General features: G+C 37.8%; 1 protein-coding gene across 1 annotated transcript in view; it reads right to left on the bottom strand.

Annotated features, from left to right (window-relative positions):
• The window catches only part of VRK1 (VRK serine/threonine kinase 1), a 32,874-nt gene extending 18,681 nt beyond the window's left edge, over positions 1-14,193 (bottom strand). The window contains exons 1-7 of the mRNA XM_084287369.1: positions 14,130-14,193; positions 9,161-9,322; positions 7,574-7,629; positions 2,945-3,014; positions 2,454-2,541; positions 947-1,055; positions 712-804 (exon numbers count right to left, since the gene is read on the bottom strand). Coding sequence (XP_084143495.1) covers positions 712-804; positions 947-1,055; positions 2,454-2,541; positions 2,945-3,014; positions 7,574-7,629; positions 9,161-9,317 — 573 coding nt within the window. The 5' untranslated portion in view covers positions 9,318-9,322; positions 14,130-14,193. The remainder of the gene's footprint in view (positions 1-711; positions 805-946; positions 1,056-2,453; positions 2,542-2,944; positions 3,015-7,573; positions 7,630-9,160; positions 9,323-14,129) is intronic.
• Between the last annotated feature and the right edge of the window lie 1,837 nt (positions 14,194-16,030).

Raw genomic sequence — 16,030 nt, 5'->3', positions numbered from 1 at the left:
CAGTTATTACCAGCAAGCTGCAAAGCAAGAAAAAAAAAATCCTACCATATCTTAATGTGCAGAGTTAAGAATACACTTATTGTCCTGCCTTCTTTAAAGTCAGCTGTCCCATTTGAACACACTGACTACTATATACTATTACCCCTCACTAACACCACAGTTACTTTAAGAAAACTGACATTATTTTACTTATTTCATGAGCCAAAACATTTTGGCAAGAATACATACACAATTCTGAAACTCTAATATACATTTTTTGAATAGCAAAGAGAGTTAAAAATGCAGACAAATGAAAGACTTCCGTAAATCAAGTGGAACAATAAACACTGTAAAGACCATTTTTTCCAAGTAACAGAACACTTATCTGATGGATTTCTTGAACAAAGGAATGAAGTAACAATGCAGACAGGCAAACATAATTTACTGGTGTGCTATATAATTTTAAGCTTCCACCTGCAAATACCTATTTGAGAGTCAATTTTTTTTTGGCTCTAGAATATTATTTAGGGCAAATAGTCAATTTGATAACTGTCCAGCAAATTGCATAAAAAAATTGTAGAATATTAACTAGATATAAATGTCAAGCAGAAATAATGTTACTATATACATTCTTAAAAATGAGCTTCTGCTAGATTTCACAGGTTCAAAGCACTTCCATGTGTTGTCAAACAAAAGGTTTAAAACATGAGGAATAAAATGCATCAGAAATACCTGATTAGGGTTCTTGTAACCCAGAAGAAGGTTTGAGGCCTTGATGTCTCCATGCACGTATTCATGCTCATGGATGTATTCCAGAATATCAAGCTAACAAAACAGAACAGTTACATAAATGCAGTACCCAGTTCCACCCAGCAGAGGACCTATATTCAGCACAGAATTGGGATTTAACTGAAAGAGTTATATGAGGAAGACAAATTGTAAAGGTATATATATATTTTAAACTTACTATTCTCAGGCCTAGTTGAAGTACAGTTTTATGGGGAAATTGCTTTGCATTCTCTTCAAACACCTTCTGAAGATCTCTGCCAAATCGATCCATTATCATAAACCGATAGCTAAATCCAAGGAAAAAAACTAGCAAAGTTACTGAATTGTACTTAGCAAAGTATTTTAATCTATGTGTTAACTGTACAAATTACTGAAAGAAAACATTTCTCCGAAACTATACACTGCAGGTACACAGAAAACAACTATATAGGAAACTCTTTTTATAAGGTTTTATATTGACAGTTAACTTTTCTACATGAGCTAATTGAAAATTTGTCCATTACCGGAACTGTTCCTTATGCCTGCCTGCTTACGCAATACCATACCCCCACAAAAAAAAAAAAAAAAAAAAAAAGTACTGCCATTCATTCTAGGTAAAACCAAGCATCAACTGCTTATAGAAATACTTTGTCGTTTATAAAGCTAAGAAATGTAACTTAATATTGTTACCTTAAAGAGTTAGTTTCTCAAAATCTATTACAACTTTTCGTTTAGCCTACTATTAAAAACAAAAATCTCACTTGCCAAAAGCGTTCTGACATTCATCACTATGGCCAAACCTGTTCTATTACTGTAAAAGTTCATAGCACCTATATGAAAGAGTTTCAGATATTAAACTGTGAATATAAGTTTACTTAGAAAAATATATTTTGTTACATTTATTTTTGCCTTTCAAAATCAATACTGTTTTTATGTAAGATTAAATCTAAGGACCTACTGAAACAATATTTCTGGCAGATTAGGCCATACATACCAACTGACCCATGAAGCTGTCCAGACAAAAACCCAGCCCTACTTATAATCTGCCAGAGAAATAGTAAAACTTTGCAGCGTAACCATGAAAGGAAGGTCCACTAGGAAACCAGGACTGTTTAATAAACAGGCATACCATTCAACACCAAGTAACAAAAACCCTTTGTGACACAGAAGAATCATAAAACTATTACTAAACTCGAGACACATTTTGACAAGAGACTAGGAATTAGTCTAGCTCACGTATAAAGTCTGTGAGTAAGTCTCCCTATGGAAAATCAAATAGATTTAGAGATAGTAGTAAGTCCCTCATATATGTGACTAAAAATACTCTTAAGTACACACAGTGCCAGAAGAATGAAAAAGGAAACATTTTAAAGGTAGTCATATTAGTTGAGGACATATAAATTAAAAGTTAACTTTATTAGAAGAGAGCTTCTACCACACACACAATATTGCTGTTCCCAGCAATATTCCAGACAAATGAAAAGTACATCCTTAATGAGACACAAATGAGTAACAAATAGGATACAGATAAAATGTGTCTATTCATCTATTCTTTATACATCATCAGTTATGAACATGAACTTTTGCAACAAAACTAACAATACGAAGGTAAGTGAAAATACATCTTTAGAAATTAAATTAGGTTAAAAGGGACAGTGACTGGAATTAAATAAATCCCAGTATATGCTAACAAGAGATATATTCACCTGTTTCCACTTCTTTCATGCAAGCCAGAACCCCAGTATCTTGGTACACCTAAATATTTCTGTTTATGGGACTTAGTCCATTTCCGAACTGAGAATACAAATAAAGATAAGTTCATGAATTTGCATTGGTGAAGATTTACATAGAAAAGTGATCTACCCATCACTTACATGTGAGCTGCTTTGTTTATGGAAACTAGTATGCCAATTATACAGGAAAATTAATGATGCATCATTTATAGGGACAGAGATACAACTAAAGTTTCAATTTAGACAATGTCATCAACACAAAGATAATGAACACATTACTAAAATGCCTAGTTTTACTGTATGTCTGAATTACTCTAAGAGTATATGTCTGTATGGTCTTAATTCTTTAAAAATAATTTTGAAAATTATCTAAAAAGATTCTCTTTAAGATCGACATTATACCTGTAGGTTCTATTTTCCTAAATGCTTGTAGTTCATTAAAAACATTTTAATAGACTGCTTACTTTCATCTGGCTTAGCAGCTCGCATGTAGAACTTTAACTCAGTAAAAAGAGGTCCATTCTGGCTGGGTTCCTTTAAGACAATTTAAAATTAGTTAAAAACTGCTGTGTTAGTGCCTAATAATTACTAAAAGCTCCAAAAAAAAAAAAAAAAAAAAAAACCCTCACCCTGTAAAAGCATATTCTTCCTCAAATACTCTACAGTTGCTGATAAATTAAATACTATGTTCTTTTTATAATATAAGATTGGCCCTAAAAACTTATTTTTATTATAAATTGCTTATCATTAAGAGTATCAAATAACCTATTCCCATAACAAGGGAGAATAAAGAATAGCAAATTAACTGAAATGTATAGAAATATTACCAATAACTGGCAGCAATAGTTTAGCAAAGAACATTAAACAACATTATTATCTCAGATTTTCCAAATTAAAGTTGGATTGCCATAGTTGTAATAGCCATTAATGAACCTGAAATGACAGGATGGAAAAAATCTCACCAAAAGTTAAATTCTTACTGAACATAAGGTATTTTGTTCCTTTCACAGGTTAGTTGATCAAGGTAAAATTTACAGAGGATTTCACAATTTCTCTCTAACTAAAGAACTACAGTAATTTTGATTTAAGTGTCTACCTTGTGTTTAAGCTAACGTAACATATTTTGGATCCATTTTCTTTGGACAAAGCTCTGGTTAGCTACACATTATAAGCAAACAGCAGAGAAATCAGTTTGAAAACACCAAAGCTTTGAAATACTGCAAGAATTGCAGGTGGGTGAGTACCTTCACTATACATTTCCAGAAGTTTGCACAGAAAAGGTGACTTTAACTCTTACAATTTTAAATGACTGATTTTGAGGTAAGTTTCAGCAGCTTATTTTCTACTTCACTCAGAGGGTGGAGAGGCACTGGCACAGGCTGCCCAGAGAAGCTGTGGATGCCTCATCCCTGGAGGTGCTCAAGGCCAGGCTGGATGGGGCTTTGAGCAACCTGGTCTGGTGGGAGGTGTCCCTGCCCATGGTCAGGGACAGTCTTTAAGGTCCCTTCCAACCCAAACCATTCTGTGATTCTATGATTTTAGTCTGGTTACTCAAATACATCCAAACTCATTCATTCTCAATGAAAATTCCCCTTTCTGGGATATCCTACACTTTAAAGCAACAACAAAATAAGGTATGTATTTACTGTCAAGCAAAACCAGAGAAATACAATCACACAGTATTAGCAAAATTTCCAAGATATATAATATTGACCTTAAATGGTTTTAATTGTAACTTTTAAATGCGGATGCAGCGATCCAGAAACTTGTTAAATGTCACACAGCACCACAGTGAATAGAGGTTTACTGCTGTCTGACACTGACAAAGCAATGCAAAGAGATCAAACACACTGACGAACATGGCCTTTAATGTGCATCTGATTTATTGGTTTACAGGTAGAGTAGGAAAACCAGTCAGAATGAGACCAGACACCAGCTTGGGCACCAGTCCTAGGCCTGGAGACTATTAACAAGCCCATCTCCATCTCCCATTCTCCAGCACCGTTGCACCGATCAACAGTGGAGCCAAGACAACCATTTTCTGGCCCCTCTTTGTGCAACCAAGCTCTAGACCTGAGCAATGAACCTGAAAAAAAAACATTAGACCGCCTGAGTTATGCACAGAAACTTTGGAACATGCATAACTACCTTCATATACTTCATATCTCCACTACAGACAATAAATTAGTGATATATAGCTTATATCCATGGAGAAGGGTTAAACATTTGAAGTCTTTTACTGCAGTCATCTTGGACAAATGTTATCTGACCTATTTGCTTGTTCCTGTGTAGCATACTCCATTAACACTCCAACTTAATTAGAACAAAGTTTACATATGATTTTGATTCAATTTATAAACATTAGTAGAATGTTATTGTTACTAAAATGCAGTGAAAAGCTCCAAGTGTTAAAAATTCTTAAAATATTTATCTTTAAATAAGTTAACAAAAAATTATGCCCCAAAACTGAAAAAAATCATCCTCTAGTTAGAACAAATACTGAAGATCTGCTATATTTTCATTCTTCTGGGGATGAAGAAATGATTTAAGCAGAAAACAGAAATTCATGTTAACTATGTTGCTGTTTTCCCATAATATCATTAACTCTACGTAGAGATAAATGAATGCATGTGCTGAGTTAAAAAGGTTCACATAACGATGTCCACTCTATGCTGTACTTGTCATCTTGTAACACTAAATCCAGAAGGAATCCGAACACAAAGTTCTCCAACTTCATGCTCAGAGTCATGCCAAACACACACTTTGCAAAACTGAAATTGAAGTCTAATTAGAAAAGATAGAAGAGAAGAGATTACAGAACATATGTCAAAACCCAACAAGTTTCTTCAGGTAATATTTTAAGAATTGCAATCTTTTTCAGTCAGCAATTTAATGAAGTGTTATTAAACTCTGCATCCACTCCTGAACAATGACACCTGAAAGGTCCACATGTTTAAAAAGCATTTCTTTTTTCATAAAAGCTCTGATTCATTTCGTACCGCTCAGACATCAATACTACGAGGATATGTCAAAGACTAAGCCAATTTCCATCCCGCTTTAATAGCTTAATTTGAAGAACATTACTATAGAAGCACATATTTTGTTAAACGCTAATAATTGTTCAAAGCTGTTAACCACTTTGCTTTGGATCAACTAGGAATCACCCAGGCATCTAAAAATAGGCCCTTATCTGTAGTTGTGCTTTACTAGACTGTGGAGGCATAATATGTTATGGGTCATTTGTGAGGGCAGGCAGAGACTGGGCTACTCTTTACTGCCATAAACACAAAATTATAAAAGACAAATTAAAAGTGAGTGGTCATTGGGGGGGATTAGAACTGGGGGTATTTATGAATTGCTGCAACAAAGTGAATCCAGCATAAAATCAGCCCAAAAGTTATGACAACTCTCCTTATAATCAGAGCCCAAAGTAGAAGGAAAAAAAGCAGGTGCACAGCCTTGCACCTTGGGGAAAGCAGGGGACAGCAATTATGCACAGTGCAAAATAATGCAGATCTGACTATTTTTTCATCAGGTCAAACTGCATTCCTCCATGAAAACTACAAGGCTCTATACTTCCCGGTCAGTTCCAACTGTCCAAACTCAGAAGAAGGCTAGCATTAGGAGACAATGCACTGCAGTTAACTGGGGTGTCTGCTCCTTGCCTTTGGAACAGGGCACGGCTGCTGCAGGACGGACACTCCCTGCCCTGGACAGCACAGCTGGGCATGCAGGAGCAGGATGCCACCATGGAACAGCTGCAGGGCCACTTCTGGGCCACGTGGAATTCCTGCCCAACGCCTACAGCAGCACTGTGCGGATGTTGAAAGTATGGCAGCTTGATATTTGCTTCATAAGCACTGCTTTTTTTTTTTTTTAAGCAACTGGCATTTCAAAAAGAGAGTCATCACCAACAGCATCTTGGGGTGCTTTATCAGTATCAAAAACAGCACTGTAGAATCTCCCTTTGGTCAGCACATGTAAAACCATCAAGAATAAAGGCACATGCTAACTAAAACGTATTTCACTCTAAATTAACCTGATCTTTTAGTTTTGGGGAAAAATGTTAGGAGTATTAACATATTTGCATAAGTGGCTATATATTACAGTAAAGCATTTATTTATTAAACCACATAGTGATATTGAAAAAGATGAAACTTCTGACATGTGCCAAAGACCTAGCTTTTCACATTGAGAAGTACTTGTAGAATTTCCTGATATCTGCTTCTGTCACAGACCACAAACCATACCACCAAGATAATGACAGGTCTGGATCTACTATGTCTATTCCTGTATTCCCATTTTCTTTTACCATGATTTTACCAGGCAACTATATCTAATAGCGGGATCTATGCAAAATAATCTAGCAAAATTTAAGAAAATATATTTTAATGTTCTTTCCTAAATTAAATATCTAAAACCAAACAAAGATAAGTATTTTTTTTAGCTTAATATTAGAACAGAAGAAAACTTCAACTAATAAAAAAAAACTTGCTTATTTACTTCAGTGAGCAAAAAAGTTGAGCTACCAACAGTGCTTTTTCTTCTACCTAATCCTGAGGTTAAAAAATTATGCATCAATGCCATTTTAATTCACTAGAAATTAGAATATGCATGTGTTTTATGATAAAAGATTTAAAGGACTTTATATCTGCGGGGACCTTGGGAATCAAAGTTCTGCTGTTTCTACTCCCAAGCCATCTGTCAGCTTACCAACATCCAGTGGTGAGCAGCAGTTCACACAGACTCACTCTTGAATCACAGAAATTGTCCAAAGCTACCTATATTTTTCTTTTTTTTTTTTTTTTGTAATTGGGCTACTTACAATGAACATGAAATGAAACAGAATCTGATCCATTTCAGGAACCTTTCTCAACTGTTCTTATGTTCCACTATCCACCCTCAAACACAAGAATCTCGGATCTCAGAGTTCTGCTGCATCACCATGCTTTTCAGTGTTAGACTTAAACAAAGCACACTTCAACAAAACACTGCAACTACATTATTTTCAGTCAGAAGAGGTTTTAGATTACACATACTATTCTAGAACAAACATTTTCAATTTGTGAAGTAAGATTCAAATGCTGTCTTACCACTTTTACAACATAAGGTGCATCACTGCCAATCGACTTTGAAGAATTATCATCAGCTGTTAAAAAGGAAGAGTTTATTAGTAGTATGAGAGGAAACTGTCACATAACATACACTTATTTGCTATGCAGGATGGACAACCAAATGACAGTGCAATTATTGAAGCAAAAGCATGTATTAGTATCTTAGTGTCTTGTAAAAGAACTTCTATATATGACAAAACTACTCTGTATGGACATGGTCCACATTCTCCCTTCTATTTCAGGAGAACAGGCAGTCTACTAACCAAGGCTCTTCTTTCTCTATTATTCAAAAGCTTTTTCTTCAGTCAAAAGCATTTCCTTCATTTTCTAGGACTGTGATGAACACAGTTGTGGGTATGAACATGAGAACATTCTATTTTTTTGCTATGTCACATACCCAAAAATGATTTTTTCTTGGTACCAAGCTGTTGATAGTTGTCACAAAAGGGGTCACGAGTATAAAAGACATCAAGTTAGGCAAAGACCAAGCACAGGAGTCAGGTGCGCAGCTTTGTGCAAATCATGAGTAAACAAACAGAAGGCAGGTTTGGGCTTGAACAATGCAAGTATTGCTAACACAAGAACTACACAACTTCAGAGAGCTGGAACTCCAGTCTCTGTGAATTTATTAGCTCAATGTGCAAGGCTGAGTAAGTAGAGAGTTGGCAAGAAGCCACCCATTGGTCCTTTTTGTTTCTTAATCCACTTACACTGCATTCTGTTCATTTAGAAACCAAGATAGATTTTTTTTTTTTTTTTTAAATCAGTGTCATTTCAGTGCAACCTCATCACAAAGAGGAAGAATGTAAGTACACAGCAAAAGAAAACCTTGTTAACACAATCACCTTAAATTTCATCCCTTCAAAATTGTATGGAAAATGACTAAGAACAGAACAAGTTTTTTGATTCCCTGAGGTATCCTTGAGACCTCTGTTCATCTGTACAAAAAACAGATACTGAATAGGGAACAGTATCCACCAAAAGAAGTTCTCTCTGAATTCAATAAAACAGAATTACAAGACAAGGTTTGTGGCGATGCCTTAAACCATAAGGTCAAAGACTGCAATCTGTTCCAAACGTGGGTTAGGTGATGAAATAACCAACTTCTGTCAGAAGCTCACATTGCAATGAAGAACTCAAAATCAGCACAGTCAAAAATAGCCAACACATCAGCTGATCAGTTGTCTCCATAGGATGCACTTAGACAGTTCCAGTTCAGAATTTGTGAAAGGACACTCACGTAAAAATCCAGTTCAGCCAGACCAAAAATATAATTTAAACAAAAATTAGACCATCCTTTTACTGCTAAAAAGGAATAATAATCTTGGATAAGAAGAATGAATGAGCCACCACTCTGATTACTACTGGAACGTCTCACACAACCCAGTACTTGCAATGACCATTTGTCCCCTCTTGCTAATTTTTTCCAAGAACATGAGCCAAGCTCTGATTCTAGTCAAAAAAAAAAAATTAGTTAAAGATACTGTGTCAATTTGTCATTGTTTTGAACAAGGATAAACACCTCACTCTCCATTTTAAAGTATTACCAAAGATAACCAGACTTACCAAGGTACAGGCGTCCAAAGCCTCCTTGCCCTATAGGGACACCCAATTTCCATTCTTTTTTTGATGTATCTGTTAGAACCTCCCCTGGGGCAAACACTTCAGCAAGCTTCCTTTTTGCAGGGGCTCTTTTTCCTGACGTCTTCTTAATATACGGCATTTTCACTGGAGCAGGTAGGGAGGGAGAAAAGGAAAGAAAAAAAAAAAAAAACAGAAAAAAATGGGTTACATGCTGACGAGAAAATATTATTGTCTTTCTACTTCACATGCCAGTGTTTTACCCTTGTTTTTCCTTCTGAGAGATTTCCACGTAAGGATAGATTGTTAATTTGGTACTACAAAGATAGTTTAAAAGAAATAGAGCAAGTAATTTTATTGGCATGAATTCTAAACAAAAAATAACTAATTTCTCCAGGCATCAGAAAAATCAAACAGCAAAAGTCTTCACATGAGAAATCTATGAGGAGACTTTGTAGAACACATGCTGGAAAAATCTCAGAATCTATTGCTCTAAATCAATCACAACTCTGAACTTAGAAAAAGTAAACTAATGAAACACAGCTCATCAGTTTTCCTAGGGTTTAATTTGCTTAGTGAAGAAATGCCAGATAGTCCAAGTCTTCAGTAATAATACAGAAAGTTATTAATGGTTACACACACACACAAAAAAAAAAAAAAAAAACAAACAAAAAAAAAAACACCATCACTGGTAAAAATTTCTCAGAGATTCCTCTTAGCTGTAAAAAAATACCAGAAAAATACAGAACTAATTGTTAATTATTTTTCTGTATAACTGCAAGCAACAGAAGTGAGCATCTGCTTATTGTTCACAGGACAGCACTTCGTAGATCACCAAAAAAACAGTACATAACTATGTATCTAGAGATCAGAGATGTAAAAGCACCGCTGCATTTCTACAACAGCCTTCACTGGGAGCAAATATACGTTTGGGGTTTTTTGCAGAGCCATGTTTTGCTTCAGTAAAAGAACTTACTGAAGTGGCCATAAGGCAAGGTGTGCACTAGCTCTACTTGCATTAAAGACCTTCATGAGGTGCTTTTACAAAGACATGATCTTTCCCACCACCTTATAAAGATGAAAGGTATACAAACACACACATTTATTTTATAAAAGATAAAGTTCTGACTGTTAGGATTACTACTTTATTTTGCTTACGTAAGCAGGAAGGAGTATTAACACAATTCAGAAAGCTTCTGGACAGCAAAATCTTTTCCTCATTAGTCCAGCTGTTCAGTACAATAACCCTTAGTGCAGTTACTTAACATCAGTTTTATTTTTTCAATTCTTACGGTCCTCTGAAGGACCTACACAGCACACACCTCCTCAGTATCACAAAACAGGATGTTTTAATTCTGCATCACTTTCCCATATTTCCAATTACTTCTGTAAAGTAACCTTCCCCCTGTAGTCCAGATGTAACTCTGACATTCTACACTCACAATTTAAGGCTAACTTAAACTCCTTTTTTTTTTTTTTTTTTTTTTTTTAAATCTTCAAGGTGATACCCACTGTACTGTCTTAGAGGAAGATTCTTCCCCTAGACTTTCTGCAGAAGAAAAATGACACTTCCAAGCAACAGATGCAATCCCAGCTAGGCCCATACCAATGGGAGTGTGATGGTGTCAAAGCATCAGGAACAGACACAGTTAGGAAGGAATGGCAACATGTTGATACTGCTTAGAAGAGCGGGCCAACAAGATCAGAGCAGGCTTTTAAGCAGCTTCTCAGGACACCCAGCTCAGGAAAAGGAAAGACAATAACACAGGGGGCAGACTGAAGCCTTTAGAAAGTGATAATGGGAAAATAAAATAGTTTGGAACTCAAAGACTGACTGACTTAAGGAAAAACAGAGTGCAAAAATCAGCAGTGTTGCCTAACAGACTCAGATGTGGGACATGATTGCAATCACTGTCATTTTCTAATGAGTACAAAACTAAACGAAGTGAGCAAACAGATCTCAAGCTAAGAACAATTTGAGAGACATGAAGAGGACTGGAGAGACTGCAGCTTGACCTCTTGAGTTACTGCTCATCATCCCTGCGAGACTTGGAAGTGTCTTAACCACTGTTCAGTAAAGGCACAACTTGCAACCTCTTTTTCAATAAAGCTAGCAAGCCAGTGAAACAAAACGATTGATTCATTTGACATCTTTGACATTCACAGCAAGTCTGTTGATAGTAGGTTTGCTTGAAATGGAATTAAGTTTACTTAAAATAGGTCCTCAATAGTATAAAAGGAGCTGGTGCTTCCCTTTTTTGGCGTTATTATTCAATGTGGTCAGTAATTATATGCCTGAAGGTAGTTAGTTAAAAAAAATTAACAATGTCTTCCCTTCATCCATAAAAGCAAAATTTCAAAATGGACATAAGTTTGAACGTCCCCAGCTGGGAACCCTGCCCTTCCAACTACACTAGACACACATACATGGTTTCCTGGCTGCCTATATTCGTATCCATCTGTTAGGATGGCAGCGTGCCTACTTACAAGTTGGTCAAACTATCAGTAGGCCATAGGTGCCAAACACTGATCGCTTTCAATGGGCAGCATGCACAACACTAAGCACAGAGCCTATTGCTAAAAAGCTGTTATCCCTGGAAATATTTTAGCAATGGCCACACATGCTTTCACTTGTATGAGCCATCCATTCAAAGACTGATTGAAAGCAGAAATACCTGGAGGCTGCAAGAACTTTTGTCATGAAAGTACAAAATTGAAAAATAACAACAAAAATAATGAAAAAATGAGATAATGACATTTTAGTGCAAATTGTATCATTCCGTGTGTTCCTCACAAAGCAGCAAACACAAGAGGTTTGTCAGGAAATGTACGAACCAGCAAATGCAATGCAGAACTGCCTACTGTACTTTCAACAGCTGGAATACAGTCATCTACTTTTCCCTAAAATCACCTTTAAAACTTCATTAAGAGAAATCACCTTTACCTTTCCTGCATCTCAATTACCTTTCCCCATCAGTAAATGGAAATACTTTCTATCTCGCAGGTATTGTGAAGCTCAATTCATTAGTGCCTGCAGCCATGCTGAAGTCCTTGGAAAGAGAGTGCCACCCGTGTCAAGTACTATACTATCATTCAAGTAGCAAATAGATCTGACCCTACTTAGCTAAGGTATCTGACAAGAACAATTTTCAAGGTGCACGATTGTAAACAGCAGCATTTTATGTGGTTACAATATGTGCAAAACAAAGATCTTGCTTCTAACAAGTATGAATAACAGAAGCCTATTTGTCTAAACTCTCTCTGAAAGCCTCTTAGTACCACAAAGGCTATTTCTCCTTCTTCTCCCTAATAAAACATCTTGGAAGAAACTGAATAAACCGTACTTGAGATATGCAGACAATTTTGCATCAATAGTTCCATTAGTAGTGTTATCTTTACAAACATGTCTGCAATGGTTGCTACTCTAACTACACTTGAACTCTTAGAATAAATATGAATAGCCACTTCTCAATCGGTGGTGGCATCCGTTCTCAATAAAACTTTGTAATTAATATAAATCAAATTTATTTTGAAGGACGCATTTCAGCTGCGTGGCAAGTCTGACTGGTTTCTTCCTGATCCTCTCCTTTTATTCTCAGGAAATTGTCGTTTTCATGGTTGTTTATCTCAGTAGGACCTATTCTCATTCTCAGCGCTGAGAAGGCACGTTGGTGACCTGTGCTCCTTTTCACGAACACGTAGGCCTGGCAAGACCTGAAGTCTGTGCATCATTAATACTGCTCATTGGTCACAGCAACACACCTTTTCTGCCTGAAAAAAAAGGAAATAAAGACCACCAGAAACAAAAGAAATGTTTTCGCTTAGTGAGCAAGAGGGGAAGAACGCAACACCTGAAGACTTCTGAGTGCTGCAGGACTGCTTCACAGGAAGGAGCACAAAAAAATGCACCTGAAGCAGCAGTAACATGCAGTGCCAAGGGGTACATGGACCCGTCACAATTTGTGTGTCCAGTATATGCGAAGAAGTCTTCTCTCACTATCACCATCTTATATTTTTGAGTACTGCTGTAATCTCGGTTCCCAGAGATTGACAGCTAACAAATGATGCTACGTATGGAAGATGAGGCCTTACAGCTCTTTCCATAAGAATTTTTTTTTTTTTTTAAGAGAAAATGAGTAAGTGTGCATTGTTAGACCACAGTTTACTAAAAGTTCTTCATCACGATTGCATCATACTAGGCAAACTGAACTTTATGTGCTGTTTTGTGGGGCTTTTGGTTTTGTTTTTTAAAAACACACCAACACAACCTTCTTTTTTTTCCCTAACTTCAGAAGTTTGCTCAGAGAAAGGAGGCAGTCATTTACAAGGGGAATTGCTGTGTTGCTAACTAATTCCCAAGTGTCTCCAACAGATACATTTTATTCTTCTGTGCAGTGGAGAAGTACAGATTCTCCTCAAAATCTGATGCCTTCAGTTAGTTCTTGCAATAAAGAACACAGAACCCTTTATAAGGTGCCATTGTCACTCCAAATCACCTCCAAACCAACAGCAAGTACCCATGCACGTGAAAGTGACCTAACTTTGAGACTGCCTGGCGGCTTGGCATACCGTATAAAATTACCAGCTCTGAAATTCATCAGGAACCCCGCCTACTAGGGGGGTTACCCCTGGGAATTTACCCAACAGTTCACTCCTCCAGAGAAGGCGGCAGCGGCCTTCTGACAACGGCAGTACCTCAGGATTACTCGGGAGCAGCCCCGGACAGGGGACCGCGAGGCCTGCAGGCCGCGCCGGGCCCTCCGCGCCGCGCCTCAGCCCCTGCCCGCCGCTACTGGGCGCCGAGCCCCTGCGGGAAGGGCCGCAGCCAGGCCCCGCCGCCCGAGGCGGCTCCCGCGAGGCCGAAACGGCGTCCCCAGGAAAAAAAATAAAATAAAATAAAATAAAATGAAAAAAGGGCCCCGAGGCCCGCCCGGGCCGAGGCGGCCGCCAGTACCTCCTCCGCGCCCCGGCCCGGCCGCCACCGCCGCCGCCGCCCCGTCTGAAATTCCCGCACTGCCCGCCGGCGGCCCGCCCCGCCGCGGCGCCCACCTCCCACCATCGGCCGCGCCCATTGGCCGCCGCGCTCCCGCCTCGCCCTGCCCCGCCTGGGGCACTAGGGCATGATGGGAAATGTAGTTCGGGAAGCCACCGAGTTTGGGGAGTTTTGTTTGAAAGTGGACGGTTTTAAAACGAAGCGCGTCAGGGAGGGGGTGGGCAGGCCGATGGAGGTGTCCTGGGCCCAGAGCCATGGTGGGACACAGGCCGTAGGGTGTGGGGGACCAGGTGGTGCAGCAGTGGTTGGTGCAGAGGCCATGAGGGGCCCATGCCAGCCATCCCCGCACTCCGCCCTCACCCAAACGCCTCACAAACCCCCAGAAGCACACCTGCTCCCTTTGTCACTGCCCCTGTCTACTTCTCTCAGGTCCTAGTAAAACCGTGAAGCATTAAACCCGAAAAGTCTTGCTAAAAACCTGAGGTTAGAGGTCACAAAATGTCTGTGAAGAAGCAAGGGGTTCCACCACAGAGCACAGTTACACTTCCAATCATATCCAACTGTTACCCTGCAGCATGACTATACTGATGCCAGGCAAAAGTGCAAACAACTTAAAACAACTTTATTCCTTTTTCTTTCCCTCTCATTCACATTTCATATTATTTTCTTTAGTGTGACAATGTGTACAAATTAAATGAAAGGTGTGTTTTCTTTCCTTTAATGTGCTGCTATTAATCTTTAAAAGGAAAGCCACCATTCCCTAAGAATAGCAGTATGATGCCGCAGAGTTGTCTTTGTTCACCCATTAATGTACATTCCAAGAGGACTTCAAGATGATCTGCTCGGTAACCTCACAGCTCTGGTGTATTTTAGGAAAGCAGTAAAAAACTATTGTACAGAATGCTATTAAAAGGTAGCTACAAATAATTTTTTGACACATTTAAGATCTTTCCAGTTGTCTTTACAAGTTGGACTAATTTTTGTATTTGCTTAGATAGGACCTTACATTTTTGTTTATGAATTCCTTCAGAACCCAGAGAGAATCAACTGTAATTCTGAATATTCAATCGATTTGATGACAAAACTGATTTGTTCAGTAAAGATATTACATTTCAGTCTAAAAAATTCCACATGAGATAGGGCTGACACTTCAGCTCTTCTTACCAAAGGAAGGTACAATATCATTTTAAAATAGAATCAAGTCCTTAAATAACTTAATAAAGAATCACTTCAGCAAATATCTATTTTGCCCTTAAAACAAATGGAGAAACAAACACAGAGATGCTGACTACAGTTTGTTTAGCCTGTTGTAACAAAGGAAATTTGTATTCAATGCCTGAGTAAGAAATGGATTTCCGGACTCCTAATTCGGTATTACAAATTGCAAGGTCATTATTAATTGTACTGTTCAAAATATATTAAATTCAAAATTAAGATGCAGAGGGAGGAAAAGTCTTTTAAAATCTTGCAGTTCTTTGAAAATATCTTCTGTATTCATTCCTCACATTAAGTAGCTAAATAGGTAAATAGAGGAATGGAAGATAGGGAAGAAGAGGTCCAAACTCTACAGAGTACCTGTTAATTTCATGAAAAAGAGATGGAGTATTAGAGGCCTTAATGAAAACAGTGTGGAGGAAATGCTACAGAGTCAGATCACTTGGAAATTTCACTTTTTCCTGAAGTTTTCTGAAGCTAACAGGCAAGATTTGAAGCTGTTAAAGGGAATCATTTTAAATAATTTGAAACTTCTAAGGCGAGAGCTTGTTTGAAGTGCATTAAATTAATCCAAATTAAAGGACTTTCATGAGTTTCTGAAGGGTTTGTATGTTTTCTTTGGTCAAGGTCCAAAACTCGTATGCACG

The sequence above is a fragment of the Netta rufina genome, assembly GCF_964035555.1.
Source record: "Netta rufina genome assembly, chromosome: 5".
Classification (NCBI taxonomy): domain Eukaryota; kingdom Metazoa; phylum Chordata; class Aves; order Anseriformes; family Anatidae; genus Netta; species Netta rufina.
This window is presented reverse-complemented; position numbering and strand designations above follow the sequence as displayed.